This window comes from Sinocyclocheilus grahami, unplaced genomic scaffold (assembly GCF_001515645.1).
Source record: "Sinocyclocheilus grahami isolate Dianchi unplaced genomic scaffold, SAMN03320097.WGS_v1.1 scaffold131.1, whole genome shotgun sequence".
NCBI classification, from domain to species: domain Eukaryota; kingdom Metazoa; phylum Chordata; class Actinopteri; order Cypriniformes; family Cyprinidae; genus Sinocyclocheilus; species Sinocyclocheilus grahami.
Genome location: NW_015505310.1, coordinates 1,538,839 through 1,553,638, shown reverse-complemented (window position 1 = coordinate 1,553,638; position 14,800 = coordinate 1,538,839). Strand labels below are relative to the sequence as shown.

The 14,800-nt window shown below is 36.6% G+C and overlaps 1 protein-coding gene across 4 annotated transcripts in view; it reads right to left on the bottom strand.

The window, feature by feature from the left end:
* LOC107590650 (TBC1 domain family member 23-like) overlaps window positions 1–14,800 on the bottom strand; it is a 17,848-nt gene extending 3,048 nt beyond the window's left edge. The window contains exons 1-19 of one of the 4 annotated variants that reach the window (XM_016279531.1): window positions 14,657–14,750; window positions 13,403–13,454; window positions 10,672–10,786; window positions 9,495–9,600; window positions 8,077–8,281; window positions 7,544–7,667; window positions 6,358–6,482; window positions 6,189–6,235; window positions 5,974–6,077; window positions 5,730–5,852; window positions 5,060–5,152; window positions 4,707–4,877; window positions 4,557–4,599; window positions 4,230–4,336; window positions 3,048–3,184; window positions 2,711–2,755; window positions 1,762–1,850; window positions 798–933; window positions 48–242 (exon numbers count right to left, since the gene is read on the bottom strand). In XM_016279531.1, the coding sequence (XP_016135017.1) occupies window positions 48–242; window positions 798–933; window positions 1,762–1,850; window positions 2,711–2,755; window positions 3,048–3,184; window positions 4,230–4,336; window positions 4,557–4,599; window positions 4,707–4,877; window positions 5,060–5,152; window positions 5,730–5,852; window positions 5,974–6,077; window positions 6,189–6,235; window positions 6,358–6,482; window positions 7,544–7,667; window positions 8,077–8,281; window positions 9,495–9,600; window positions 10,672–10,674 (1,853 nt within the window). In that variant the 5' untranslated portion in view covers window positions 10,675–10,786; window positions 13,403–13,454; window positions 14,657–14,750. Of the gene's footprint in view, window positions 1–47; window positions 243–797; window positions 934–1,761; window positions 1,851–2,710; window positions 2,756–3,047; window positions 3,185–4,228; window positions 4,337–4,556; window positions 4,600–4,706; window positions 4,878–5,059; window positions 5,153–5,729; window positions 5,853–5,973; window positions 6,078–6,188; window positions 6,236–6,357; window positions 6,483–7,543; window positions 7,668–8,076; window positions 8,282–9,494; window positions 9,601–10,671; window positions 10,787–13,402; window positions 13,455–14,656 lie in introns of all 4 variants that reach the window. The other 3 variants (XM_016279529.1, XM_016279528.1, XM_016279530.1) reach the window with 3 other exon arrangements.

The following is a 14,800-nucleotide window of genomic DNA, read 5'->3' as shown; positions in this document are numbered from 1 at the left end:
AGTTAAAATAAAAAAATACAATGGTGTCCCGATGTCAGTTACCATACCTCTCCACAGCCACTATCTCCACTCCTGCAGCATTGTTGTTGCCAAACTTAAAAGTGATAAGTTCTGGATGCTTCTTCTTGGAGGTGATCTTCACCACAGAGTTTAGGGCCTGCCTGGATTGGATGTAAGCAAAACCTTTTCGGGCAGCAATCTCTCTCAAACAGTACATGTGTGTTGCAGTGATCAGTAGATGGCTGTGGAAGATAAAACAATAGAATTACCCACCACTATCCATCTTTTTCTTCCCGTAAAAATGGGAAAACATTTACATCATCTGTAAATTCTATGGGTCTAGCTTCCAGCTATTTTTAACTGTACAAACCACTTTGTTTTGCTGCTTGATATTGAAAATTGGTGTGTCTTACCATATTATTTTAATGTATTATCTTAATTACGCTAAAAGTGCAAACAGTTTTACCGTTTACTGCACGTTGTTATTCTTGTTATTTCCCTATAGCGGCTAATGAACCGGAAGTCTTTCCCATAGGCTTACTTCCCACGTTGAAGAAAAAGGTGGATACTCAACCCACCATCCACCAGCTGGGATGGCCCATCTGACGGGCGGAAGTATCATAACATTACCGTTTTTCACATGCAACAGTATTATTTTACTGACTACATTGGCTAACATAAATTATAACTTATGTTAATTTTTTTTATTAATTTTAATTATTATTATTTTTATTTTTTTTTAGTGGAATTCTTAGAGGGCTAATTCCATGGTTGTATGTTCAGACAGGTAGCTTCACCTTGGGAACATGTGTCCAGTCTCCTTAACTTCATTGCATGGAATATGGTGCTTCACATCTGGTTTGTTGATCCAAGTCTGAATATTGACAATCTCTTTCCTGTCATCATCTGATATTGATGAGCTGTCAATCTCATCTGAAAAGAGGGAAGGAAATAAGAAAAGCATTAAATAAAAACACAGAGACACAGATGAGATGATGAAGTGTACCAATGCTGAATTTCTAAATATCTAGTTATATGAATCTAGTATATGGGATTCTTTTTTTTTTTTTAAGGTGAAAATGGTCACCTTTTTTCTTTTAATTTCTACTTTTGTTCCAAAAAAAGAAAAAAAGGCTTTTGAACAACAATTGTGACCAAAAGTTCACACCAAAACTTAATGACCACATAAAAAAAAATTTAATAAAAAAAATTAATAACAAAATTCTAAAATTAAATGTAAACAGAAGTGAATAAATAAAACAGAAGTGTTTTGAATATATTATCTTAATTATATCAGACAAGGATACTCAAACTTGCCTCTGCACCTAAACCCCGAAGACCTTGATTAACTGGTTCAGATCAGTGTTATTTTAGCATTTATTATATAGTAGTATTCATTCATATTTTTAAATATGATTTTATTTTTGTTTGTTTTTTAATCGTCTTTTGTCTTTTATATTTCTGCTTAGCTTTAACGTAGTTTTAGTTTACTACTTCAACTTAAGCTTATTTCTGTTATTTGCCACAGCAACATTTCTATTTATTCATTTAAGATTCGCAAGTTTAAGTTTTTCATATTTTATTACAGCTTAATTTCAATGACCAAAAAATAAATAAATAAATATATATATACATATACATACATATATATATATATATATATATATATAACGATAACACCACTGGTACAAGTGTGTATAAGCCAACTCTGCAGGAAACTGCAAGTTGAGATCTCCAGGCTGGTTAAATCGGTGTATTTACCTGTATCATACTCTTCCTCATCACCAATGCTGAAGACAGGCTTCACACCCCTGTATGGCTTCCCCACCCGATCACTGCTGCTTATGTGCCTGAAGGATATAAGAAAAAAGCACCATATGCACTTACAAGACCCACTAGAAGAATAAAGGTATGTCCTTCACACCAACACTGTTTTCCTTGTCTTAATACAGGCATTCTAAGAGCATGGCAGTGAGATGAGGTGCCCTCTAGGATTAGAAAGGTGAGTACTGTTAGTTGGAAGAAAGGCAAGTTAACAAGTTTGCATTTTACCAGAGATGAGAATCACAGTGTGGAAGGCCAGGCACTTCACAAAAGTGAATATTTTGAGTCCATTTTACTTTAACACTTAATCACAACTGTCCCAGTCTTCCACAGCTGTGATCAAATCTGTATAAAACCAATGAAGGATGTGGTCTCTCTCCACACAAGTTAAGAACATATAAGAGGACCCAGACAGCAGAGATCAGACTTCAGACTGCGGAGACAGAAACTGCTGGTGTAAAACAAAGAAAGGCACAAAGTGGCAAATGTTTCAAAACAGCCAGCGCTGTCAGAAAGTGACAAGACCTGTGTGGTTCACAGCTTCCACCATTCCGAGTGGTGTTTGTGAATTCTACTACACGTGCGTGTGAATGTCTGGTAGTGGATGACAAAGTAGACATTTCTACAATGATACTCTACTCTGACAGCATTCTCGAAAGAATTTTAGCAGGAAACAGGAAATTCAAAAGAATGACAAGGATATCTGTACTATAGATGCAGGTGATGCAGATGCATATGGTGTTAGAGCATACATGAGTGTGCCATTTAATAGGGGTTTTAAAAACCCCTACAATGAGCTAAAGCTGACAGCGCCACCTTGAGAGGGCATGTTACAAAAACTGGATGAACGCTGGTGGGGCACAGACAAACATTAATGAAGTCTTACCGATCCAGTATTCCCTTGTCTGGCCAGGGTAGACTGAAAGACATTCTAGTGTGAAATAACAGGGCATAGGTCGGGAGGATGATTAAAACAGAAAGACGTCAGCGAATTAATAATTTTTAATAAATTCCTCTGCATTTTATATATATATATATATTTTTTTTTTAATATATATAAAAATGTGTGTCGGAGACAGTCTAGAGGCAAAAAAGGTTTTGCAACTGGTCCCTGAACATTAAACAGCCCTCAAATGTTCTTTTTTAATTAATGGAAGACATATCTGGAAAGAAAAAATGTGAAAGAATGTCTGTCCTGTGCAAAGACAATTAAAGATGCTCACCTGTCCACCGGCGTGGAAGTGTTTTCAATGAAGCTGATCACCTTCTCTTTTACATTAACTGACTTTGATTTGAGTGCAAAGGTCATTTTGTTGACAAGCGATTTAACTCCTTTTCCATCTGTGCTGTTCAGTTCCCCCTGTATCAATATAAGAGATGGGCTGAATTAACACTGGAAGTTAATTAATCCAAAACTAAAGAGGTATTTGCTTATCTCAATGGAAGTTGAAGCATTTAATGGCTTGCTTAACTTACAATGTCCACAAGATGGCACTACACGCCACCCAGAAAATGTAAGAAATATGCTACATGTATCCACCTTATTTTTCAAATGCGGAAATAAGATATTTCCTGTGAATGTGCCAAGACTTCATTATCAACTATAGGTAAAGAACTAGAAGAATAAAGTACAACAATCCAATGAGCTTCAAACCAATGTGTTTAATATTAGCAATACTGGTAAGCAAACGACAAAGGACACCTTCCACATTCAAGATAAAAATGGCACTGCTCTCACATTAAAAATAAGGTGGATAAAGCTTCCGAGAGGTACCAAAAATACATTTAAAACAGTGTTTTATAAAGGTAAATTTAAGACGTTCACAACTTTTTAAGACCTTTTTAGGTAAAGAAAATGTAAGGAATCAATTGAAGGGAACACAATGCATCAATATGTTCTCTAAATGTAAATGTTTAGTGAAGACAGCGAGTTGAATTAGCAACACCTCACCCGATTTCCTTTACCTTTTAATTCATTTTACAGAAAAGTACAGTTTTCATAAACCCGATTGAAAGACATTTGTTTTTGTTTTAAGCATAAACTGAAATAATTTCAGTTTTTTAATTTTACATTTACATCTCAAGTAAATTTATCTTGATTTTAGGATGTTTAGATATTTGCATTGGAAAGCAAAAATACTGAGAAAGATATTCCTTTTGTTGCAATGCATGCAAAATAACTTATGAATTTAAGATTTTCTGCTCCGATTTAAAACCTTTATATTGTGGAAGGACGGACTAAGACTTTAAGGCTTTAAAACACACAGAACAGCTGTTAAAAATGGATTGAGAAAATTGATGAGAACATGGGCCACAAAAGCATGGTTTGAAGGCTACATGCGGAGTAGTACTCTTAATACATGTAAAGTGCATCACACACACACACACACACACTAAGGACTCACGTCAGCTGAGCTGAGGCTGCTGTGGGATCCTGAGGTGCTCACAATCCAGTGAACATAAACATTATCCGGCCCTTCAACATTAATATCTGCCAGGTGTTGCTGCAATGCTGAGCATTAAAGAAAAATAAATTAGTCTCAGTTTCATCAGCACAATTTAACTGCTGCTGTCACTGTGTAAACCCTGTTGATCACATTATTTTTGTATCGGAATACATTACATTTATTTCATTATTTATATTTGATTGCATTTTGTCTCAAATTTGGTCAGACAGTATAATGCTTAGGTGATCAAGTGTTATTAATTTTGCAACTGAAAACAGAACTTACCCATAAATCCACCTTTTGCTATGCTCACAAACTCTTTATTTTTCTAGACCAAAAAAAATTTTGATTTACCACTTACATTCTTAACAGTTGTGAAATGCTTTCAATAATAATCCGCACAATTCAATGTGTAGCAGCAGATGCAGGTCTGACCTGTAGAAAGTGGGCAAGCACCATGTTCATGTACATGTCCTCTTCTTCACGTCCACTGCCCATGAAGCACAGATGCTCTCCGCTTGCCACAGAGCCTGATTCCAGAGACTGCTTCTGTGCCTCCAGAAGAGACTTCACTGACAGGGCAAACTCAGAGGGATTATGAAGCATCTGTGAATCAATACCATATCATTACAGTTTTACGGGTCAAGGACACAGAGGTGCATAGAGCTGTGTACTCTGTGAGGCAGCTACACATATTAAAAATTGTATTTTTGAGGAAACAAAGTGGATCCAAAGGAAATCAATCTCTATTAGAACAATTATGAACAAATGCTTGCAAAAATTCTTACCAGGTCAGAGTCCAGGTGAAAGGCAGTGGAGAGGTGACCAGAATTGTACTGCTCAGCAGGACGGCAGTCGACTACAAAAAACCTCACGCCCTCCTAAACAGAATGCAAATCACAAAAACATACATTTAAATAGGAATAACATCACTGGAAATAGGGCATCACATGGTGAAACTCTTCACCATGCGCTCCTTGTGCATGGGTGTCATAAAATAGAAATATGTTTGTCATAAAAGATTTGTTTTTCAAGGTCGGATAGTGTAAATTGTACGGTTTTTATTTATTTATTTATTAATTTTATTTGCAATTTACATACATTGAGCACATAAAATATGGTGGCCAGAAGCTCAAAAGTGTGTGCTTGACTTAAAATATTGTAAATGTGCTAAAAAAAAAAAAAACATTGTTGTCTCCTTGTATTAAACCATTTGACTTGTATGGATTACTTTTACAATGCTTTTTGACAAATAGCGAGATAACATTAAGAATATCTCCACTTGTACTGAACATGAACAAAGTCTTATTGGTTTACAAAGATTATGAGGGCGAGTAAATGAAAAACAATTCTAGGTGAACTACCCCTTTAATTTTGAGCCCTGATCATCAACATTAATAAATATGAAAGATGATGTGGAGATGTCTTGGACCGTTATCTTGGAGAGTGGGAACTCACAGGTTGTAGCTGGTTGGCTTGCAGGATCTCAGGGACTGATACAGGCAAACAGAGAGCCTGACTCAGGTCCATGTCTTCTTCCTTCAGAGCCACCAGACTGCTGCCAAACAAATTATGGTTCTCCTGCACACACATAAACCAGATAATTGAGCATGTGATACCTGCTAAACTGTTATTGTGATGTGCATCATATTGAGAGGAAGTTGGTAATATGCAGCCCAAAAAGCACAGACATAATGCTTACCTTTCTAAGTGATAGAGGCGTCTTGCTGTTGTAATACTGTGCTAAAGAAAACAAGTCTTCAAGGTCCTCTACATCTAGGAATTCTGGTGAATGCATCAGCTTACCTGGGAAAAAGGAAAAAAAGAATTACAGCTGTTCACTTTGGTCATACAGGACAATGCAACAGATTTTTGTAATGTATTTGTTTTATATAAATAATGCATGAAAGAATTTACTGATAATTTCCTCTTTGCTTTGTCCTTCATGGATAAAGATGCCATCTCTGGACATTAGAAAACAAAGAAAAACATGTTTTTGCTTGATCTCATAAACAAGAAAGTAAAACTGCTTTGGTGCAGTTCATTAATCAGTTAAGTTCACTGAACAGTCTGAACTGTCACATACTTGGCATTGACAAGGATGATGAGCATGAGGAAGAAGATGAGAAAAGGGTCAGTCTGTTGGAGATAAACATCCCATAAGACCTGTGACACCTCAGGGAGACAGCTGCTAGAAAAGAGACTGCCCAGCTGCAGGAGACAATAAAACATTTTTTTTTTTTAAAGATTCTTTAGCATACAGCTGCAAGTAATTTAGGCTACGTTTACACTAGCGCGTTTTCATTTTAAAACGCATAACTTTTGCTACGGTTACGCCTGTCGTTTACACTACTCCGGCATTTTCAACCCTCGAAAACTGAGACTTTTGAAAACTCTGCAGACCCCGTTTCAGTTTGAAAACTCCAGGGTTGCTTTTCAGTGTAAACGGACCAAACGGAGACTTTTGAAAATGATGGCGTGGCTGCCCACATTCTCTCTGCATATCCTTGACAACCGTGTAAACGATAACATCATGCTCATTGTTGTACCCATAGATATGTATAGGTAGATTCCCCATTCTGAAACGCAGTAAAAACGCCAGTGCAGACGAGGATCGTTTTCATTTTAAAACGCATAACTTTTGCTACGGTTACGCCTGTCGTTTACACTACTCCGGCATTTTCAACCCTCGAAAACTGAGACTTTTGAAAACTCTGCAGACCCCGTTTCAGTTTGAAAACTCCAGGGTTGCTTTTCAGTGTAAACGGACCAAACGGAGACTTTTGAAAATGATGGCGTGGCTGCCCACATTCTCTCTGCATATCCTTGACAACCGTGTAAACGATAACATCATGCTCATTGTTGTACCCATAGATATGTATAGGTAGATTCCCCATTCTGAAACGCAGTAAAAACGCCAGTGCAGACGAGGATCGTTTTCATTTTAAAACACTGTTGTAACGCTAGTGTAAACGGCCTTATTTGATTCATTTTAGGAAAATGACCATAACACTTTTTCAGAATTGATCCATAGTGTGTATAAGTTAAGTATAATTTATATACTAAGCCAGGGGTTTCCAATCCTGCTCCTGGAGGGCCACTGTCCAGCAGAATAAAAGCTTCAACCCTCAATCAAACACACCTGAACCAGCTATTCAAGGTCTTAATAACTTCTAGGAAGATGTGTTGTGGCAAGTTGGAGCAGGATTGGACACCCCTGTACTAAGCCAAATACTTTATAAAATATTCAAACAGGCCAGAGATCGACTGACCCAGTTGATGGCGTAGAAATCAGGAGTGATCTTTTTTGTGTCCAGGAATGAGCATAATTCAGGCTCATGGTACTGCAGCAGGAGTCTGAAGAGGTGAAATGGTCTTCCCTTCGCAACACAGTCTCTGCAAAAGGTAAATAATATGACCCTATATCAAGAAAACTGATATATAAAGCCTGCATGTTCACCCTCTGCCAACCTAACATTGTCTCAATTGACCTTTTTGGCCACAGAAAACTTCTGAAGAAGTGGCATTCAGCAGCATTTAACCAAACTGAAACTTTCTTTGTTTAAATCATTTCAAGGATTCATATTTGCTACATTATCTGCAACATTTCATTATAATTATTATTATTATTTATTAATTAATCTATTTTTTTTTACTTTTGATCAAATGACCTCAAAACCAAGTTTGGGGAAAAAAACTAGTTTTGGGGGTTTTTTCAAAATTGGTTTTGAGGTAATTTGGGGGTTTTATAATTTGTTTGTTTTTTAAAGTAGAGAAAAACACACAGACGTATGAACACCCCTACCGTGGGATGTATTTATTCATGATGGCGTAGAAGCAGTTGTAGAGGTCTTTGCGGGACAGCTGTAAACCCAGGAGTGGTTTGAGGATGTGTGGCCAACTAAGATCTGGAGTAAAGGTGACATTTCTGGACTTGCAGTAAAAGGTGATCACTGACTCCACATCTGATACCAGGTCCCGCCCTTCCTCCACTGGTAACCCTAGCTCATCTAGATGCAAAAAAAAAATCCCATTATTTCATATTTTTCCCTAGTATATCGTTTAAGATAATGGGTTTGCACACAGAACTTGCGTGGAATGTGTGGGATTTATCATGACTCGGGGAGCATCCTTCCAAGATAGTGCTGTTGGTTTATTAACTTGTAAGACATGACTGATCATGTAATAGAACCATTTTTTCTTAAATACTCGTATGAGGCTTAATTTCAGTGTACATCCATTAAAAAATTGTCAAAAGCATTATTTATTTCTTTAAGTGTAAATGAAAATGAAAGCTGGCAGTTTGCATTTGAGCTCTTTGAGTTTTTATAAAGCTGATGACACAACACTGTATGCTACGGCTTTTGTACAAGTAGCAGCATTTTGCCTGATGCCCTGTTCTTGCCATGTCATCTATTTTTACAGAAAGGCCGAGGTGGAAAAACAAACTAATTAAATGACTAACTAAATAATTTATCCAGAAAATCCAAAATATAAAGTAAGTCGCAATGATCGGCAGATCTTTCATTCTGTATTGTGACATATATTTGAATGTAACAGATCATAAAAAAGCAGGGGGAAAAACTGATTGGATTTTGAGATGTGGGCATTGCACACAAAAATGAATGAGAGTTTGTAGTCGATTGTGAAGGGGTGATCTACTATAAGTAGTTTACATGACTGGAGAAATCCAGCATGTCACCAGAGATCTGTAGCTTTCCCTGGAAGACTGACTTATGATATTTTATGAGGCCAAAGAAATATACATGAATAATTCATAATAGTATCTGTACCATGCCTTACATAACAGTTAAAATTTCATGCAGACTTTAAACACATCACTAAAATTCTCCAAAGAAGCTTCTTTATACAAAATGCCTAAATGCATTACATCAAAATAATATGTCTTAACAGATAAGGAAGGTACTCCTGATCCAAAAATAATTTGCTAGTTTAGTTTCAAGACATGTTTTATAATTAAACTCATACCTGCAGTAAATGTGTTTTAAAACTGCATAAGTACACAAACAAACGGAAAGTCTTGCCAACAGATAAATGTGTGTGGAATGCACAATGTCACACGATGGTTTGAATAACCAGTGGGCTTATAATGTAGAGTGTCTGACTCCACATTCATAGAACATATATGCTATAAATGTGTAGTGCATTACTACACATAAATGGCACAATGAAAATGAGGTGAGGTGTGCAAAGGTTATTCACCAATGATCTGCTGACTGCGGCTGTGAATGAGCGTCTGTTCTGGTAGGTCCAAAGCCCCATCCCATGAGGACAGACTATCTCCTTTACCAGACACGTTCAAAGCAATCTGTTAACACAGACACGTTCAACGTCAGAGCCAGAAACTAAAACTTAGGAAAAAATTAGGGGGGAAAAAGTATGGGAAAGGGAACACAATGAAAGCAACTGCAGTTCCTCCTAAAGTACACTGTGAGATATACTGTAAGCTAATGCCATCTCCATGATGTGTACGTTTAAAGGGTCCTACACTTTAAGCCTACTACACTTTCCTTAATGGCCATCTAATCGATACAGAGGCTCCCTAAAGCCCTTCGGGACCCGTTGACCCTAAAGCAAACCCTTTAAAACAAAGCTCTGCATGGATCTCTTATGTACTCTGTCATAAGCATGAATGCTTTTTCTGTCTCTCTCATCAACACGCAGCATGTACAATCTTTTCAAAGCTTTTTCATAATCCAGAAATTCTATATTTTCACATGATGCTACACAGGCTGATTAGTAAAGCCATTTTATCTACTACACTTTCCTTAATGGCCATCTAATCGATACAGAGGCTCCCTAAAGCCCTTCGGGACCCGTTGACCCTAAAGCAAACCCTTTAAAACAAGCTCTGCATGGATCTCTTATGTACTCTGTCATAAGCATGAATGTTTTTTCTGTCTCTCTCATCAACACGCAGCATGTACAATCTTTTCAAAGCTTTTTCATAATCCAGAAATTCTATATTTTCACATGATGCTACACAGGCTGATTAGTAAAGCCATTTTATCTTCAAACACACACAAACACACAAACACACAAACAAACAAACAAACACACACACACACACACACACACACACACACACACACACACAAACACACACAAACACACACAAACACACACAAACACACACAAACACACACAAACACACACAAACACACACAAACACACACAAACACACACAAACACACACAAACACACACAAACACACACAAACACACACAAACACACACAAACACACACAAACACACACAAACACACACAAACACACACAAACACACACAAACACACACAAACACACACAAACACACACAAACACACACAAACACACACAAACACACACAAACACACACAAACACACACACACTATACCTACCATCCATAACTTGGCCCGCTGTTGTGGGGGTAGGTTTTGGACCTGGATAACACCATCCTGGTTACTGTCCAGATCACATTCTGCTGAGTCAAGTGCGTCAGCCAGATCACGAGTCCTTCAGAAAACACACACACAATAAATACACACGACACTGTGCTCAAATCACTCAAACTACATTTAGAAGTCAAGGACAGATTCTAACCTTATGCAAGTGTAAATGCAAATGGTTTGCTTTACCTACACAGAACTACGAAACACTAACAAAACATTTTTTTTAGTAAATTTCTACATTATTCTACACTGGAAAAAACCTCATTATCACCAAGGCTGTGTGTATTTAATCAAAATACTATAAAAATAGGGTTGAACGATTAATTGCAATCGCATAATCCTTTGAATTAGCTAAAGTAGTGTGGTAAAGCATCAGATTTGTTTTTATATTTCTGCAATCTACTTTAGTGTGTGTGCTTTGTTATTGACTTTCATATTAATGTTTACACCAGGCTTATTTGTCAGTGCTTTATGTTGTCATAATTATTACATGCTAACAAGGTTGGAAGTTCAACAAATCAGTCAATATATTGTGATTGTAGTTGTTAAATAAAAATGTCATTCATATCAATTCACGCATCACCTAATTTCATCGTAACATATAGGCCTGGCCTACAGAAAAGAACATTTATGTTTAATCTATCTAATATTGTGTTGGCCATACTATACAATGATTTATAGCTCGTCTTTGTTGAATACAGAACATAAAGAGCTTTAAAAAATAATTGCATATTAAAATCGCAATCTTGGTCAAAAAAAAAAAATATCGCAATTAGATTCTTTTCCAAAATCGTTCAGCCCTATATAAAAACAGTAATATTGTGAATATTTCTTTCTTTTTTTCTTTTTTTTTTTTATAAAGCTAAATTTAATTTATTTCCGTCTTGGCAAAGCTGAATTTTCAGTAGCCATTTTTTAATTCTGCATTGTCACAATATCACTCTAATATGCCGATTTGAGACTCAAGCAACATTACTATTTCTATTATTATCAATATTGAAAACAGCTGTGCTGCTTAATATTTTTGAGGAAACCGCAAAACAGTTTTCAGGATTTTTGATGAATAAAGAGTTCACAAAGACAGCATTTATTTTTCATTTATATTGTCACATTATAAATGTCAATTTAATGCACCCTTACTAAATAAAATTATTAATTTCTTCTCTGACCTCAAACATTTTAACGGTAGTGTACATTAAAATGACAAATTCTGTTAATATAAAGTGTGTATTACGAATACTGCAACATGTTCTAATTAACCAGTACCAGAATTAAGAGGGAAAGAAATTTGGGTAAGTGCAGATCATATCTTAATCCCTTAGTCGATGTTGGAGAAATTTAGTAAATAAAGAACTCAGCGCAAAAGAAAAAAATCAGCGCAACATATTCGATTAAAAGCAGCAATCTATTTGAACTGTCGTTATCACCACATGCAAAATGTGTATTTTTCAGGTGAATGACCACTGTTTGTACTGCAACTGGTTGTCAGAGATGGTGGGGGGGGGGGTATTATTAAATAAGAATAAGAACTATCTGTCTGACTTTGTGCATAAACAATTTAAAAAATAGCTTAGGCAGATAGCAAAAAGCATCCAGTGTGAACAGACGGTGACATGAATCATTTATGAGCAATATGCCGAGCAGCTATACAGAAATTCATATTGCCACAACAAATAAGGTGTGTTTGTGCACACCAGGTGACATGGCTGTGCAATGAACACGCATTATTAAGAATTCAAGTGCAATATTCAGTCAAAGGGGGTGCAGCTTGATCAAATGCTCATGCATTCTGCACTGCTCTTCAGCACTCCACTCTCCTCCAGGGTTTCTCTCAAAGATACTACAAACTCAAACGGTCTAGACACTAGCAAAACAAGCTAAGAACTTGGCATGAGGATTTTAAAGAGAGAAAAAAAGCACTCGACTTGCACTAAATTGCATTTTTAGCTGAGGTAAAACAGAAAGAAATCCTCTGAGGCCTCTTTACCATCTGCTATACCGCCATGAAAAAAAAAATCTGACACACACACACACACTACTGCAGAAAACAACTGTTCTGGAATCAAACAACGTGCATCACTCATTCAAACACATCACAAATGCTCTGATTCTTTCATGGACACAACAGCTGCTGCTAAAACACACATGACAAATTACAAAATAAACTTTTTTTCAGAGCAATAATTAACAATTACAAAACACCAAACATTTAATGTGTATAAAGACAAACTGTTTTTCTTTCTTTTATTTATTTATTTAGTAATTCTTTTTTTTGTATATTTTTCTACCCATTCAACTGATTATTCCAACACATTTTCGCAATTTCTAATAATCTGTGATCCACCCTGACAGCATCACCATGGTGACATTTATTTACATCAATGGAATTAGTTAAATACATCAAGAAACACAAATTAAGCTGATTATTGATGATTAGATGATGGGTTTCACTGTCATTCTAAGTTCCTGACATACTCTTAGGAAATAAGATCAAAGCTGTCGAACAACCAGCCATACCAAGCATTCCAAACTGGGGTGAGAAAAATGCAAGTTGCCACATCCAGATATTTTGGCTAAATGCCTTAATAATGACATAGGAATCAGGAGCTAAAGAACATGTAAAGCGCTATCTGAGGTAATGGACTTTGATATTACAGACTGAAATATACGTCACCCTCACACTTTGGTCCACTTATCTCTCCTACGGGATCATTTGTCTTTGTGGTCATTGTCTGTGAAAACAGGAAGGTCCATATTCAGCAGAAGAGGAAGAGGACACAAATGCTCACAAAAAGAGGTGCGTCTTTGTGATTTCTATGTGTGCACCGATATTCATTGACATTGTAGAAGAACCACTAAACTTAAAATCTAATATTAAAACTATTTTTGCCAAACCGTTTAAAAATCTATAATTGTATTAGTAGATTATGAGGAAAAAGAGTGCTTTGCAGGTAAAAAACATGGCTGTGTAGATTCAAGACGTCAAGATTCAAAATACTTTTCTGAATAGTTCTGCTGACCTTATTTCTAAGCCAAAACATGCCTAAGCAATAAAGCACCAGGAAAAAATATTACGTCAATAAGTTGTCAGCTTAGTTGGGCTGCCAAAAGAAAACATACTCATTCATTCCTCAAAAATGTGTAACCTAGGAGGAGTCTCTGATGACAATACTTGATTCAACTTTCCTGTTCAAGACATAACTGGAACAGTCCTCGAAGGAATCACTACAAAGTGTATTAAAATATATATTTCGTTATATACAATAACAAATATCACAGTAAAGTAATCCACCATTCAATTTTGATATTTCTGTAGATAATTAAAACTATGATTCCTGTCATTATTTCGAGAACAACTCAAAAAAGTCAGTAATGCTGTTTCAGTCTGAACAGTTACGTGATCACAGAGTTTCAGAAAACCACCATAACTAGTAAAGATGTCTTGCACAGCTAAACAGAAGAATTCACACTTTTAACAAAGGCCGAGAAGCGTAAACACGAACTACACGTTACTACATTAGTGGGGAAAATCTTGGCCATAGTGAAGTGGTAATGAAAGCTAAGATTGTATCATAATCATCACAACTCTACTGTGTGCAAAGCTACGCGAACGTCTAGCAAAAGCTGTTTTAACAGCCAACTTCTACTAAAACTACTAAGACGTTTTATCGCTTAAAATGCGTATTATACAGATCACAATATGAATAAAATGACAATGTCAAACAGCTGGAGTCTCCAAACAATACACTGGCTGCTTTGGCTAGTCAGACTAGCTGTTCAGCACAGCATCGCCGTCTACCTGCCACTCAAAAAAAAGCTACAACATTAATAGTCTTTCTTTAACGGACTTCAAATTCCAATAACAATATCAGTCTGCGAACCGTGTACCGTTCTGTATGTATGTATGTCTTATGTATCAGCTGTGTTTTCTTACCAGCTGCCTTCAAGCACTTCCCCTACAGCATCCGCCATTGCGGTGGTGACGGACGGTCCACGTCAACCGGTGTCGTAAATACCAGCGTCTTGTCTCTACGACCACACACGCACGCGCTTACTAGCGCAAGTCTAGACGCGATAT